A 15,534-nucleotide genomic window follows, 5' to 3' on the forward strand; every position below is an offset into this window, starting at 1 on the left:
ACAGTGAATGTAGGGGTTCCACGGGTGCTACTCTGGAAACCTTGCCCTCAAGGTCCTAGCTATGTCTTGAAGATCTCTGAAATGCCTTTGTAGTCATTATCCCATTGTCCTGGTGAATAGAACCTGCCTTCTCTTCCCTATTAATCTCCTTAGCAATTAGTCACTTAACCACATCCTTAATATTCTCTCCCAAACACCCTTTTTTATTTTATATATTTTTGAAGAGACAAGGACTTGCTATGTTGCCCAGGCTGGTCTTGAACTTCTGGGCTCAAATGATCCTTCCACCTCAGCCTTCGAAAGCGTTGGGATTACAGGTGTGAGCCACCACACCCAGCCTGCTTTTTTATTCTTTACGTGGCCAGGCTGAGAGTTTATAAATGTTTCTGTTTTGCTTTCCTTTTTAATTACAAATTTCACCTTTAGATCATTTCTCATTTTATGATAAGCAGCCAGAAGAAGCCATGCATCACTGTGAATGCTTTGATGCTCAGATATTTGTTCTGCCAGGTATTGGATTCATTGCTCTTAACTTCTGCCTTCCACAAAGTCCTAGGGCATGGACACAGTCCTGCCAAGTTCTTCACAACTGTATGGCAAGAATGGCTTTTATTTATTTATTTATTTAATTTATTTTTTTGAGGCAAGGTCTCATTCTTGTCACCCAGGCTGGAGTGCAGTGGCACACCTTCTGCTCCCTCGCACCCTCTCCTGCCCTTTTGCTATGAGACGATTCAGCATGAAGGCCCTCACCAGATGCCGGCACCATGCCAGTGATCCTTCCACCTCAGCTTCCCGAGTAGCCGGGACTACAGGCACATGCCACCACACCCCACTAGTTTTTGTATTTTTTGTAGAGATGGGGTTTCACCATGTTGCCCAGGCTAGTCTTGAATTCCTGAGCTCAAGTGTCCACCCACCTCAGCGTCCCATGCTGCTGGAATTACAGGCATGAGCTACCGCACCTGGCCTGGCTTTTTATTTTTATTTTTTAAAGACAGGGTTGGTCTCTGTCACCCAGGCAGTGCAGTGGCATGATCATAGCTCACTGCAGCCCAAAACTCCTAGGCTCAATTGATCCTCTTGCCTCAGTCCCCCAAGTAGCTAGGACTACAGGTACACACCACTAGACCTGGCTAATTTATTTTCTGTAGGGATGGGGTCTCACTATGTTACCCAGGCTGGTCTTGAATTCCTGGCCTCAAGTGATCCTCCTGCCTCAATCTCAAAGTGCTGGGATTACAGGCATGAACCATCACACCCCCCCAACAGGGATAGCTCTTACTCCATTTTCCAATAACTTCTCATTTCTGTCTGAGACCTCATTGAATGAGACCAACCTCATTCTGTCTGAGACCAACATTGTTGTACCAACATTCTGATTACAATCACTTAAGTAATCCTTAAGAAGATAAAGGCTCTCCCTGCAGCTCTTGTCTTCTTTTCAGCCCTCACTGGAATTACCCTCAATGCTCCACTCACAGCAGTATAGGCTTTTTCTAGCCTGCTCCTCCAGATTCTTCCAGCTTCTCCTCATTACCCAGTTCCAAAGTCATTTCCACATTTTCAAGTATTTATAGCAATAGTCCCATTTTTGAGTACCAACATTCTGTCTGAGTCCATTTTGTGCTGCTATAACAGAATACCACAGACTAGGTGACTGACTGATGGATTCATTAATTAATTTCTTTCCTATTGCTCAGGCTTCACTAATTTTTAAATTTTTTGTTGAGACAGGGTCTTGCTATATTGCTAGGGCTAGTCTGAAACTCCTGGGCTTAAGCAGTCCTCCCATCTTGGCCTCCTGAAGTGCTAGGGTTACAAGCATGAGCCACTGTGCCTGGCTGACTGGGTGATTTATAAGGACCAAAAATTTATTTGGCTCATGGTTCTGGAGACTGGGAAGTCCAAGAACATGGTGCCGGCATCTGGTGAGGGCCTTCATGCTGAATCGTCTCAGCGAAAGGGCAGGAGAGGGTGTGAGGGAGCAAGAGATTGAATTTATAGCCTCAGGCCCTTTTATAATCAGTATTAATCCATTTGTGAGGATGGAGCCCCCATGACCTAAATACCTCCCATTAGGCCCCAGCTTACACCTCTATTGCATTGGGGATTGAGTTTCTAGCACATGCTTTTGGGGGGACCTATTCAAACTATAGCACTTACCTAGCTAATTCTACATCTGATGTAAACATTTTAAGTTGCTGTGTAATATGGATTCCATTTTTAGGCTTTACTGTGCATAACTTACATCTAGACTTTAGTAGTTTTTCTTTCACAAGATGTTGAAAGTTCACAGTAAATAAAAAACATTCGCCTAATTTTTGTATGTTTATGCTAGATCATGCTTTACGATTATGGAATATCCAAACGGACACTCTGGTGGCAATATTTGGAGGCGTAGAAGGGCACAGAGATGAAGTTCTAAGTGCTGTAAGTTGGAAACTGCAGGGCAATGACTTTCAGGTTTACGTAGCTGTGAACAGTCTCCATGGAACTCTTTCCTTATAAGAAAATGTGTTTCATGTAGCCTGTCAGGCAGACATTCACTTATGTTTGACATAGAAGATTTTAATCTCCAGATGAAGGAATAAAACAAGTAAAGACTATATTTATTTATTTATTTTTTAAATTACTTGCACTTTTTACCAATCGCTGGAGTCTTATGAGAGCAGTATGATCTTACTCCTTTCCTTTTAATCTAAAATCAGTAAGTTAATGTTTGTTTTGCTGTTTCGCAGTTATTAAAGAAAAAAATTATGTAGCCATTAAAGTGCTTTTCAATCTTTTGTTTGAAGTTGAAACGTAAGTTTTTTGCTTTTTGGAAGTGTTTTATTGTGCTGACACAGTTTTAGGTAACTTATTTCTAGCCATTCTCTTTGGGTGGCGTGGTATAATACAAGACCAGTTTAAAGATAAATACCACCTTTATATTGATGTATTGTAATCCATCAGTCTATCATACAAGTGTTTTTAGTTAGGTTTCAGATTTTAACATTATTTTCGCTTATGTTCCATATTTAGCTCATTTGATTCCTGTAGTAATTTCACACCTCTTAGATTGTTTTCCATTAAACTATGTAAAGGGGCACCATATTTTACAGCATGTAACATTTTAGTTGAAGGTACTAAAATATTCCTATGTTGAGGTTTGGATTCCTTTGTGAGAATCATACCTTCCTTGGAATACCTTGTCAACTTGGATTTCCTAAAAGTTGCAGTAGCATTCTACATCTGGCTTTATGTGTGTAAAAGCCAAGTGAACTGTTCTTTATTAATAACTCCAAATTAGTGGTATTGTCTCGAAGGATGTCTTGTTGCTGTTGACAGTGAGGTAATTAGAAGTACCACAACTGTGAATTCAATAAACATCAAGCCTAAAGTTCTTAGGCTCTTATAAAATGGTGCTCATAATTAATTCAAAGGCTGGATTAACATATAATATCTAGGTTAGTAAGGAAAATACACTTCTTCAATAGAATTCTCTACTGTTATTTCTTAGAATGAGAGCAGGAGACAGTATATAGCTCTTCTGTGTAATACAGGAGAGCAGGAGACAGTATATAACTCTCTGTGTAATACAGGAGTTCACTGATAGGTGGATAGGTGTGTGAGATTTTCATTACTCATTATGTGCCTTTTGCTAAATTAAATAGCATCTCTGGGCCTTAGTGTCTGCCTATGAAATGAGGTTGTTATAATAGATGATCTGTTACATGCCTGTTAAAAATTAGTAAACAGCAAATGCAAAAAGCTAAAATCTGTTTTTTATTAGACTTTTAAAAATTCACTTAAAAGTGAACTCTAAAACTAACTTCAAAATATTTTGACTTAGAATTATAAAGTAAAATGTCAGCTCTTTAAGGATTCATGTATTTTCACATGCACATGTCGGTTTCATTGGCTGGTTGAGGTTGGATAGGAAAAGTAATATCACTATTCAGCTCTTTGTGTCAGAATAATTATTTTACCTTAGCATTCAATTTACCTTCAAAATAAGCAAAATAAATATTTTAGTGTAATTGAATAGATAAAACTAAGTTTAAGTAATTTTTTCTTGATTTATACATTGTAACAATGCTCATATATCCCGATGTTGACAAACTAAAACTGTAAATCTTGAAAGTAGTAAACTCTGATTTATGGCCTATTTAGATGAAACCCAAAATGTAGTTTGTATTGTGATTTGAAATACAGTTTTCACTATGTTGCAAATTAGGCGAAAATTGGATAAATATAATTTGGAGCTGTAATTTATATAAAACTTTTTGGTTTTACATACAGGATTATGATCTTTTGGGTGAAAAAATAATGTCCTGTGGTATGGATCATTCTCTTAAACTTTGGAGGATCAATTCAAAGAGAATGATGAATGCAATTAAGGAATCTTATGATTATAATCCAAATAAAACTAACAGGTAACAGTTGTGGTATTTGAAACAATTTGCTATGTTGTGCTATTGAATATATGTTTTATTTTTTCCCAAAATTGCTATATAAGCCCCAACATTGAGTTTAGAAGACCTTCTTTTAACTTTAAGGGATAATTTACATACCATAAAATTCACCCCTTTAAGAAGTCCTTTATTTGCAGTGTTTGTGGCTTAGTTTTCAAAATCCCCTTTAAATTGTGTTGTCATCTTAGTAGCACATTTTACTTATTTATATTTTGGTATGCATATGCTTGGCCTTTTAAGTTATAAGTGTAAAAGTTTTAAATCACTTTAAGCTTATTATGGACTAGGGAGAGTAAAGGACACTTTAGAATAATGTTAACTTTTTTAAATGATATTAATTCTAATTCAAGATGGTAAACCACAGTTTTAAACAATGGAGTTCTTAGCTCTAATTCATGATAATACTTTTCCCTAAATGATGCTCACTTCATTAAACGGAGAGAATTCAAATGCAGGAGCCTCGCTTCATGGTACTATAGGTTGGGGAATTTTGCAGTTTTCTTAGTATATTTTTGAAATGTCTCAATTCTTAATGCAGTAACTGCGTGTAGAATCTTATCAGGCTGTCATTAACACTTTCACTGTAAATGTTGTATGTCTGCATGTTAACTTTGTTGGCACTTTTGTTTTAGCAAAGAGCTAGAATTCATTTTCTGGTTATCAGGCCAAATTGTTAATAGATTATTAAATTTGTAAGCATCAGTAAATATTTCAATGCACTAACATTCATCAGACCTAAGTGTCCTCTACGAATTATTAAAAGTTTTACCTTTCTCCTTTAAAACACCAGGAGCTAGTAGTACAATGTTAAATTTATATTTTTAGATTATTTTCTAGATATCTGGAATAAATACAAGCTATATTTCACAGTTTTCAAAAAATAACAGTTGTACTCGTTTTTTCTTTGAGAGAGGTTTGGCCATACAATTATAATATGTACTTAGCTAAAAAGCAATTAATATAATTATAGCAGAGTTAAGAATTTATATCAGATCATAAATAACATTTTAATGTTTCAACAAAATATCCCAGAATTTGAATTGGAAGGATTGTTTTTAGTTGCTGCAATCCAAAGTGCTTTTTTACATATCTGAGGGAAAAGGTAAAGAGAGGATATATGAATTGCCTAAGACAACCAGTTCACGGCATATTATACTTATACAGCTATTTCTGATTTCAAACTGAGTATATTAGGAATGTTAAGTGTACTGTTAATTAAATAACTCCAGAATTAATAGCAGCTTGTTTTGTTTCTTCTCACAAATATCTCTAATGAAAACAATGGTGCCATTTAGTTTCCTAAATACAGAAATTATTTGGAAAAGTCCTAGGAAATTTTATTTTATTATATTTATTTTTTTGAGACAGAGTTTCGCTCTTGTTTCCCAGGCTGGAGTGCAGTGGTGCAATCTTGGCTCACTGTAACCTCTGCCTCCCAGGTTCAAGTGATTCTCTTGCCTCAGCCTCCCAAGTAGCTGGATTACAGGCACCCGCCACCACGCCTGGCTAATTTTTTTTTTTTTTTTTTGTATTTTTAGTAGAGATGGGGTTTTACCATGTTGGCTAGGTTGGTCTCGAACTCCTGACCTCAGATGATCCACCTGCCTCGGCCTCCTAAAGTGCTGGGAGCCACCGCACCCGCCCCACTTAAGAAATTTTAAATTCCTGTAAGGCATCCTTTTCAGAAATTATTGCTCAAGGCAGGACTCCAGACTTATCTTTAGCAGACTTTGGAATGATGTTTAGTTGTTCCTGGAAAGATGACTATGTTTTGAAATAGTGTAGATATATTGACTTTTATAGACTTAATGCTTAATTTTAAGGACTGAGTAGGTAGCTTAGTATATTTTCTGTGGGAAACTGATCAGGCTTTTATTTATTGGTTAGGGTACCCAGAATTGAAGTGATTAATTTTGGGTTATGTATAGTAAAAGGCAGGAAACTACAGTGTTTATAAACGAAGTATCTATCATAGGACAAAAATAAAATTGGATAATAATGGAGAAAAATAAACGAAAGTAGAATGAGACTTTAGCTTTCAATAAATAGATAAGGTCGTTGGTTATGTAGGAACACAGAGGAATTAATAGTCTTACATTTTGTTTTTCCAAGTTTTATAAATCCAAAAATGAAAAAGAGTATGATTCTACTATAATTTTTTCTTTTAACTTTTTACATTTCCATTCTTCCTTCAGGCCATTTATTTCTCAGAAAATCCATTTTCCTGATTTTTCTACCAGAGACATACATAGGAATTATGTTGATTGTGTGCGATGGTTAGGCGATTTGATACTTTCTAAGGTATGGTAACTGCAGTTAAGCTGTACTTCCATCGTGTGTGTGTGTGTGTGTGTGTGTGTGTGTGTGTGTGTGTGTGTGTGTATCTGTGTGCGTGTGTTGGAACTTGGCAGGGAGCAGTTTATGTAGTTTATTAAATTGAATGGCAGCTGGGAAGTTGCCTTTTTTAAAGTCTCATATTTTGATATATTTAGAAACTTGTTTTAAGAATAAAACATGCCATTGAATTATAATTCTTTGTGCTCCAGTAAGATGAGTATAGTTTTATAAGGTGATAGTGTTCTCTGATATTCAGTATTGTTAAAAGATAACCAGTAACTAAAGCCAACAGAATTGGCTTTTGTTTTTGTTTTTTTGTATCTCTGTGAGTATTTTAGTAAAATTTTATTTATAAAAACGTGGCTGGAGTTGGCTTATGGGCTGTAGTTTGCCAACCCCTGCCCCTGTTGATGGATTTATACAGATGCTCCTCAACTTATAATGGGATTACATCATGATAAACTCATCATAAGTTGAAAACGCATTTAATACACATAACCTACTGAATATCAGCTTAGCCCAGCCTACCTTAAATGTGCTCAGAATCAGCCTACAGTTGGGCAAAATTATCTAACACAAAGCCTGTTTTATAATAAAGCATTGAATATCTGATATACTGCATACTGCTAGCCCAGGAAAAGATCAAAATTAAAAATTCCAAGTACTTCAAAATTGCAGCTGTTTTGTACCATTTTGGTAAAGTTGAAAAATTGTAAATCACACCATTGTAAGTCAGGGCCATCTGGATGTGTGTGTGTGTGTGTTTGTGTGTCTGTATTTTTTTGTAGCTGATAATTTAGAGAAGCTATTGGTGATGTTACATGAGCATTTAGGATTATCAAATTTGGTGAAATTGGTGTCCAGTTTCTTTTCTTGATGTGAATTTCAGGCCACTTCACATTTTCTTGGGCAGAGCCTGATTTACTTTTTTCTTGGCTTTATGTGTAAACTGTTTTTTAATTTTTTCTTTAAACTTTTGACCTTCAAATAACTTGATTCATAGGATGTTTCAAAGATTGTGCAGAGAGGTCCCATATGATCTTTATCCAGAATCCAAAGTTTATATATTATATAACTGTAATATAATATCAAATCCAGAAAATTGACACTGGTACAATGTGTGTGTATAGTTTTATGTCATTTTATCACGTGAATTTTGTCATTTCAAGAATGGTACAGTTTGGGACCTTTTAAGATTGTTTTTTTCCATTTAGACCCTTGAGATCCATCCAAGTTGTTGCCTGTATCAGTAGTTCTCCTTTTTTATTGCTGAGTAGTATTCCATGGTATGGATTACCATAGTTTATGTAACTATCTATGGTAGGAGGTTTTGGTCGTTTCCAGTTTTGGGCTATTGCAAATAAAGCTGCTAATCAACAGTTGTGTCCAGGTTTTTGTGTGGACTTAAGTTTTCATTTCTCTGGGTAAATGCCTAGGAGGGCAATTGCTGGGTCATGGTTAAGTTTGTTTAGTTTTTTAAGAAACTGCCAAACTATTTTCCAGAGTGGCCGTGCCATTTTACATTCCCACCAGCAATGTATGAGAGATCCAGTGTCTCCGAATCTTCGCCAGCATTTGGTATTGTCATTATTTTTTATTTTAGCTGTTCTGATAGGTGTGTAGTGATATCTCATCGTGGTCTTAATTTGCATTTCCCTGATGGCTAGTGATGTTGAACATCTTTTTCATGTGCTTATTTACCATTCATATATCCTTTTTGGTGATGTCTCTTCATATCTTTTGCTCATTTTCTAATTGGATTGGTTTTTTATTGTTGTGTGTTTTTTTTTTTTTTTTTTACTGTTGAGTTTTGAGAGTTTGAATATATTCTAAATATGAATCCTGTATCAGATACATAGTTTGCCAATATTTTCTTTCAGTCTGTAGCTTGTCATTTCATCCTCTTTAATAGGGTCTTTCACAGAGCAAATGTTTTTAATTTATTTTAAATCCAGTATATTGATTTTTTTAAATTATTTTATGGATTATGCTTTTGATGTTGTGCCTGAGAACTCCTTACCAAGCCATAGACCTTAAAGATTTTCTCCTGTGTTCTCTTGTAAAAGTTTTATACTGCTATGTTTTACATTGAATGTGTAATCCATTTTGAGTTGATTTCCTTATGAAGGTGTGAGGTTTAGGTTGAAGTTCATTTTTCCCCTATAGATACTCAGTTGTTCCATCAGCATTTGTTGAAAGACTATTCTTCCGCCATTGAATTGCTTTTGCACCTCTATCAGAAATTGTTTGGCTGTACTTAACGTGGAGCTGTTTCTGATTTTCCTGTTCTGTTTCATCTGTATATCTGTCCCTCCACCAGTACTACATACACAGTCCTCATTATTATAGCTCTCTAATTATTTTTGGAATCTGATAGATTTCTCCCACCTTTATTATTTTTTTCATAATTGTTTTGAGCTATTCTAATTCCTTTGCCTTTCTGTGTGTAAATTTTAGAATAATCTTTTCTACATTTATAAAAATCTTGCTGGGAGTTGTTTTGAGGAGAAGGAGTTTTTGACTGGAATTGTATTAAACCTGTATATATAATTTCGAGGAGAATTAATATTGTGCTGAGTCTTCTAATCCATGACTGTGGTATGTCTCTTCATTTATTTACATCTTCTTTGACTTTTGCCATCAGCATTTTATAGTTTTTAGCATATAAGTCCCGTTTTTGCTCTGTTAGATTTATACCTAAGTATTTTTTAAGCAATTATAAACTGTTTTATATTTTTATTTTCCATTTTTATGTGTTCATAACTAATATATAGAAATATAATTGATTTTTGCATATTAATCTTGAATCTTGTGATCTAGCTAGACTACATATTCAAGGTGTGTTTTGTGATTTTCTCTGTAGACTATGATGTGATCTGCAAATAAGGACAGTTTTATTTCTTCCTTTGTGATCTATATGCCTTTTCTTTTTTTGCCTTGTTGCACTGGTGAACTTTCAGTCCTGTGTTGAATAGCAGTATTAGGAACAGATATTCTTGACTTGTCATTCAGTCTTTCACAATTAAGTATATTAGGGTTTGTTTTGTTTTGTTTTGTAGATATTCTCTATCAAGTTGGGAAAGTTAAGAACTGTTTCCTGTTCCTAAATTTTTGAGAGCTTTTTCATGAATGGTGTTTTGTCAAATGCTTTTTCTTCATCAGTTTATATGATCATGTGGTTTATCTTGTGTTGCCTGTTAATATAGTGGATTATATTGATTGATTTTTTTGAATATTGATCCAGCCTTGGAACCCTGGAATACATTCCTACTTGATCATCCTGTGTAATTTTTTGTATTGCTAAGTTCTGTTTGCTAATATTTTGTTAAGGATTTTTGTGTCTGTATTCATGAGGTATGATATTAGTCTGAACTTTTTTTTTGGTACTGTTTTTTCTGGTTTTGGTATTAGTAATACTGACTTTATAAAATGAATTGGCAAATGATCTATTTCCCATTTTTCAGAAGAGATTGTGCAAAATTAGTGTGACTTTGTTTTTTTTTTTTTTTTTGAGACAGCGTCTTGCTCTGTTGTGCATGCTGGAGTACAGTGGTGCAGTCTCAGCTCACTGCAACCCCCACCTCCTGGGTTCAAGTGATTCTTGTGCCTCAGCCTCCTGAGTAGCTGGGATTACAGGCGTGCCCCACGCCCAGCTTGTATTCTTTAGTAGAGATGGAGTTTCACCATGTTGGCCAGGCTGGTCTCGAACTCCTGACCTCAAGTGATCCGCCTGCCTTGGCCTCCCAAAGTGTTGGGATTACAGGCGTGAGCCACTGCCCGGCTAGTGAAACTTTTTAATGAGGTCCCTTAACTTAATAGTTATAGGGCTGTTCAAATTAACTACTTCATTTCAGGTCGTACTGGGTGAGCTATAGTGGTTTGTGCTGTTTGAGGAATCGGTACATTCCATCTAAGGTAAAATCTGTGTACAGAGCTGTTTGTAATATTCTCTCATTATCCTTTCAACATCTGCTAGGTCTATAGTGATAACCCATTTCTTTCTCTTTTTTTGAGACAGGGTCTTACTCTGGCTGAGGTGCAACTGGCTGTGGTGCTCACTGCAGCCTCGACTTCCCAAGCAGTCTGCTCACCTCTGCCTCCTGAGTAGCTGCGACTATAGGCGTGGGCCACCATGCCTGGCTAATTAAAAAAATTTTTTTTGTAGAGATGGAGTCTTGCTGTGTTGCCAGGGCTGGTCTCATTTTAGAAATTGGCAGTTTCTTTTTTGAAATTGGCAGTTTAGGTCTTTTTTTGGGTCAGTCTTGCTAGAGGTTTGTGAATTTTATCGATCTTTTCAAAGAACTAGCTTTTTATTGTTTGTTTTCCGTTGTAAATGTTATTGATGTCTTCTCTTTTGTTTGCTGTTGGTTTATTTTGCTCAACTTTTATCAGTTTCTTAAGATGGTAGCTTAGATTGTTGAGTTTTTGAGAATTTGTTTTATGGCTCTATTTTAGATATGTTTGATGGGAGCTTGAAAAGAATATGTATTCTGTTGAGTGGAATGTTGTATAAGTGTTTAATTGGTTGATGATGTTGTTGAATTCTTCTATATCCTTGTTCTCTGTCTACTGTTTTATCAACTATTGAGAGACAGGTGTTGAAATCTTCAGTTACAATGTGGATTTTTCTCTTTCTCCTTTCAGTTCTGTCACATTTTGCAGTTCTGTTGTTGGTGCATTCACATTTAGTATTGCTATGTCTTTGGAGTTGACTCTTTTTTTATTACATAATCTTTTTTCAAACTTTTAATCTATGTATATTATAATTAAGTTTCTTGTAGATGATATAGTTGGGTCATTTTTTAAATCTATTCTGCCTATGTCTTTTAATTGGTGTATTTAAACCATTTATATTTAAGCCTTAATATCAGTTATTATTTTAAGTCTGCCATTTTTCTTTTTGTCTTTTTCATTTCTCTCTGAGTTTTTTCCCCCCTAACTTTCTGGGTTACATGAACAGTTTTTAGAATTCCATTTTTATTTATCTATAGTAACTCATTAGTCTACTATATTATCAGCATTTTACAATATTTTGTTTTCTCCAGAAATAAAATCTTGCTCAGTCACCCGGGCTGGAATACAGTGGCAGAGTCTTAGCTCTCTGAAGCCTGAAACTCCTGGCCTCAAGCAATCCTCCTGATTCAGCCTCCCCAGTAGCTAGGACTAGAAGCATGCACCACCATGCTCAGCTAATTTCTTTAATGTGTAGAGGTGGGGATCTTGCTATGTTTCTCAGGCTGGTCTTAAACTCCTGGCCTCAGGTGATTCCCCTGCTTTGGCCTCCCAAAGCACTGGAATTATGGGCACAAGCCATTTGAGTGAAATTTAGAATGCTTCCTTCCCTTTATATCACTTTATTGTTCTCCATTTATAATTGTCTTAAATATTTATTTATATTTGAGAACCGTATCAGTTTTTTTGTTCTTCAACCATCAAACATAATTTAGAAAACCCAAAAGGAAAAGGAGAGTATTATATTGACTCATTTTGCATTTTCTGTTGTTCTTCCTTACTGATAAATTGAAATCTTCTTAATTAATTTTCTTTCTGTTTCGAAAACTTTCTTTAACCATTCTTTTAGAGCAGGTCTGCTGTTAACAGGTTCTCCTAGTTTTTCTTTATCTGAGCATGGCCTCATTTCTTCTTTATTTCTGAGGGATATATTCACTGAATATAGGATTCTGGATTCACAGTTATTTTCTTTCAACACTTGACAAATGTTTTTGCTCCCTCTTTGGCCTCCATAATTTCTGATGAGAAATTTGCTGTCACTGGAATTGTTTGTCCCCTGTAGGTTCTTTCTGTCTTACTGCTTTCAGGATTGTTTTCTTTGCCTTTAGTGAAATTTCAGATTGAGCATGAGTATATTTAGTTTGAGGTTTGAGTGCGATATGACTTGATGTAGATTTCTTTGGGTTTGTCTTGTTTGGGGTTCACTGACATTCTTGAATCTGTAGTAGATTGATGTTTTGTCCCAGGTTTGGAAAGTTTTCAGCCATTACTCAAATTGTTTTTCAGCCCTGCTCTCTTCCCTCATTTTGGGACTCTGATTATATGAATGTTAGATCGTTTGTTTGGTCCCTATGACTGTCTTTTTTCTTTTTTTTTTTTTTTGTTCAGATTGGGTAATTTCTGTTGTACTGTCTTTAAATTTACTGACTCTTGACCCTCTTCTCTTTTGGTATTGAGCCCATCAATTCAGTTTTTTATTTGGGTTATAATAGTATATTTTAGTTATAAAACTTCCAGTTCATTCTAAGTATGTTTGCGTTCATTGAAGCATTTTTATATTCCTGCCTTAAAGCTATGTCAGATCTGACATCCATGTTATCTCAGTGTTGGTATCTGTTGATTATCTTTTTAAAGCTGATTTTTATCTTTTTAAAAAGTTGATTTTTGATTCTTGGTATGAAGAGTGATTTTTGATTGAAACCTGGGTATTTTGGGTATTACAAGACACTGGACCTTATTTAGATCTTCTCTTACAGCAGGCTTTCTCTGATACCTTTTCAGCTGGGGAAGGGAGGCGCATTGTGTTGTGCCAGGTTGGGGTAGAAGTCCGGGTTCCCCACTCAGTTGACCTCGTGTTGGTGCTTAATTACTGCTCAGTGGGGGTGGGAGTTAAGGCTTTCCGTAGGCCTCAGCTGATACCACCCTAGCTGGGAAGGGCCAGGATGCCTAATTACTGCCCCCCCCAGTGGTCTCCATTGACACTCTGGGTAGTTTGATGGTGGCTTTACCAATGAGTGGTTATGAATGTCCTAATTCTATTAGGCGTCCTCTGATACCACCCTAGCCCAAGAGGAGGCGGGTCACCCTTTGCTCTGAGAGGTACAGGGAGAGTCATGGGGTAGGCACTTGGGGTGCTTAGTTACAACTTGAGCATGGGTTTTCACTGGGCTTTTGCTGGTTCAGATGGAGGTGCGTCCACAGATTTTTCTAGGGTGTTTGGCTGGAGTAGAGCATTGTTGTCTGAAAGTTTTGTCTTGTTAGGCTGCTACTTTTTTTGGTTCATTGGCTAGAAAAAGCAGGCTTTTGTTGTTGTTGTTGTTGTTTTTGTCTTCACTCATTAGCATTTCTGAGTTGCTGCCTTTTCTCTCATCCAGTCTGGAATACATAAGGCAAAAGAAAACCCAGGAAAGTCAACAGTGATCGTTTATGTTCCAAGGTTTCTAACTTGTTTGCCTTTTCTCTACCTTTCCAAGTCTTATGTTTGCTTTATGTATGACACTCCATTGTTCCAGCAGCAGAAGTAAAAAGCTATTAGCTTTTTTAAATTTCTGCTCTTAGAACTTAGATTTCTGGAAAGGATTTCTGGATTTTAGGTGGTAGGCTGAACTGAGATATATTGGTGGTCTCAAATCTGGCTCTGCATCGTAATCACTAGGAGAATGTTAGAAAAATAGATTTCCTAGACCTCACCTTCAGAAATTCTAAATCTGGCACAAGGCCCTGGGAATTGGTAGTTCTAAAAAGCTCTTAGATGATTTTGAAGTGCAGCCATCCATTAGCTCTGGCAACATCTTTTTACCTCACTTTGCTTTAGTTTTTCCATCCAGGGACTCCAGTACTTAAAAATTCTTCACCGATGCAGTTAGTAAGAAGCACTTGAAGAGCCATTTTACAGTTCTTCTGCTTTGGCCTTTCTCTTAGAGACTCTGAATCAGTAGGGGCTGAGATGAGCCTTTCGAGAAAATTCCACAGACTATTGATCCAATTTTGTATTTAGCCAAGAGTCGTCACACTAGGTGGTTTCTAAAGTCTTTACAGTTAAAGACTTGAATAACAGATGTCATATAGCACTAGGATTTAAAAAGTCTAAATAAAAAAGGTAGAGAAGAAAAAAGAATGTGTTGTCTCCTCCCTAATCTTCAAGTGGCCATACTATTAAATTTAGTTTAAATGCCTGTGAACCCCACAGGGCTGCCACCTGTCACTATATTATGTAGGCTGTCCAGTAAAACTCTAGGGGCACTGTTCACTTACACGAGGATTTCTGAATCCTGGTGCTATTTAGTTTAGGCCAGATAATTCTTTTTTTTGTAGGGGGTTTCCTGTGCATTATAAGATGTTTAGTAGCATCTCTGGCCTCTACCCATTAGAGCACAGACACATTGCCAAGTGTCCCTTAGTGGGCAAACCACTGACCTAACAGTAATATGAATAGTGCCCACAGTTTTGCAATTTTTTCTCATTGTATTCTTTACCACTTACTGCTTAGGCGTGTGCATACAAATTTGATTTTGTAGGATAGGAAAAGTAGAAGTTTGAAGCCTATTTCAATCCTATCCCCATATCAGTGTCTTGATGTTAAACAACTGCTTTACTTGTCTTCGATTGCCCTATTTATAAACTGAATTCTAAGGCCATTTATGTGAGTTCATCAACTTTCTTAAGATACCTGTTGAGCACCTACTGTGTGGCACAGATACTGGATGAAGGAATAATAGTTAATAAGGTAAAGGAAACCACCTGTGATTAGAAGTGAAATGGGAAACCGCATGCGGAAAGATGAAACTAGTGAAGGAAGCAAGAGCCAGATTAATGCCGGATTATGAAAAGCCATGTATTCTAATTCTGTGTGTTTGTAATTGACCTGCGCTATAAAACACTTCAAGTCTCTGGGTATCAGAGTATCTAGAGCTGAACTTGGTTTAACTTGGAAGAGAAATGTTGACTTCCAAAATGAGTATTTCAGACAATGTAATTCTTTTGTATTATCGAATTCTGTTGATAATCA

The 15,534-nt window shown here is 36.3% G+C and overlaps 1 protein-coding gene across 6 annotated transcripts in view; it reads left to right on the top strand.

Moving 5' to 3' along the window:
• EED (embryonic ectoderm development) overlaps window positions 1-15,534 on the top strand; it is a 35,012-nt gene that overhangs the window by 17,567 nt on the left and 1,911 nt on the right. For 3 of the 6 annotated variants that reach the window (XR_009215571.1, XM_032167101.3, XM_058446525.1), the window contains 4 exons: window positions 2,342-2,433; window positions 4,285-4,418; window positions 6,653-6,758; window positions 8,298-8,372. Coding sequence is in view for 5 of the 6 variants with exons in the window: in XM_032167101.3 (XP_032022992.1) it covers window positions 2,342-2,433; window positions 4,285-4,418; window positions 6,653-6,758; window positions 8,298-8,372 (407 nt within the window). In the remaining variant the exon portion in view is untranslated. Of the gene's footprint in view, window positions 1-2,341; window positions 2,434-4,284; window positions 4,419-6,652; window positions 6,759-8,297; window positions 8,373-9,251; window positions 9,376-15,534 lie in introns of those variants that run through there. The other 3 variants (XM_032167103.3, XM_032167102.2, XM_058446526.1) reach the window with 3 other exon arrangements.

This window comes from Hylobates moloch, unplaced genomic scaffold (genome assembly GCF_009828535.3).
Source record: "Hylobates moloch isolate HMO894 unplaced genomic scaffold, HMol_V3 SCAFFOLD_11, whole genome shotgun sequence".
Taxonomy (NCBI): Eukaryota; Metazoa; Chordata; class Mammalia; order Primates; family Hylobatidae; genus Hylobates; species Hylobates moloch.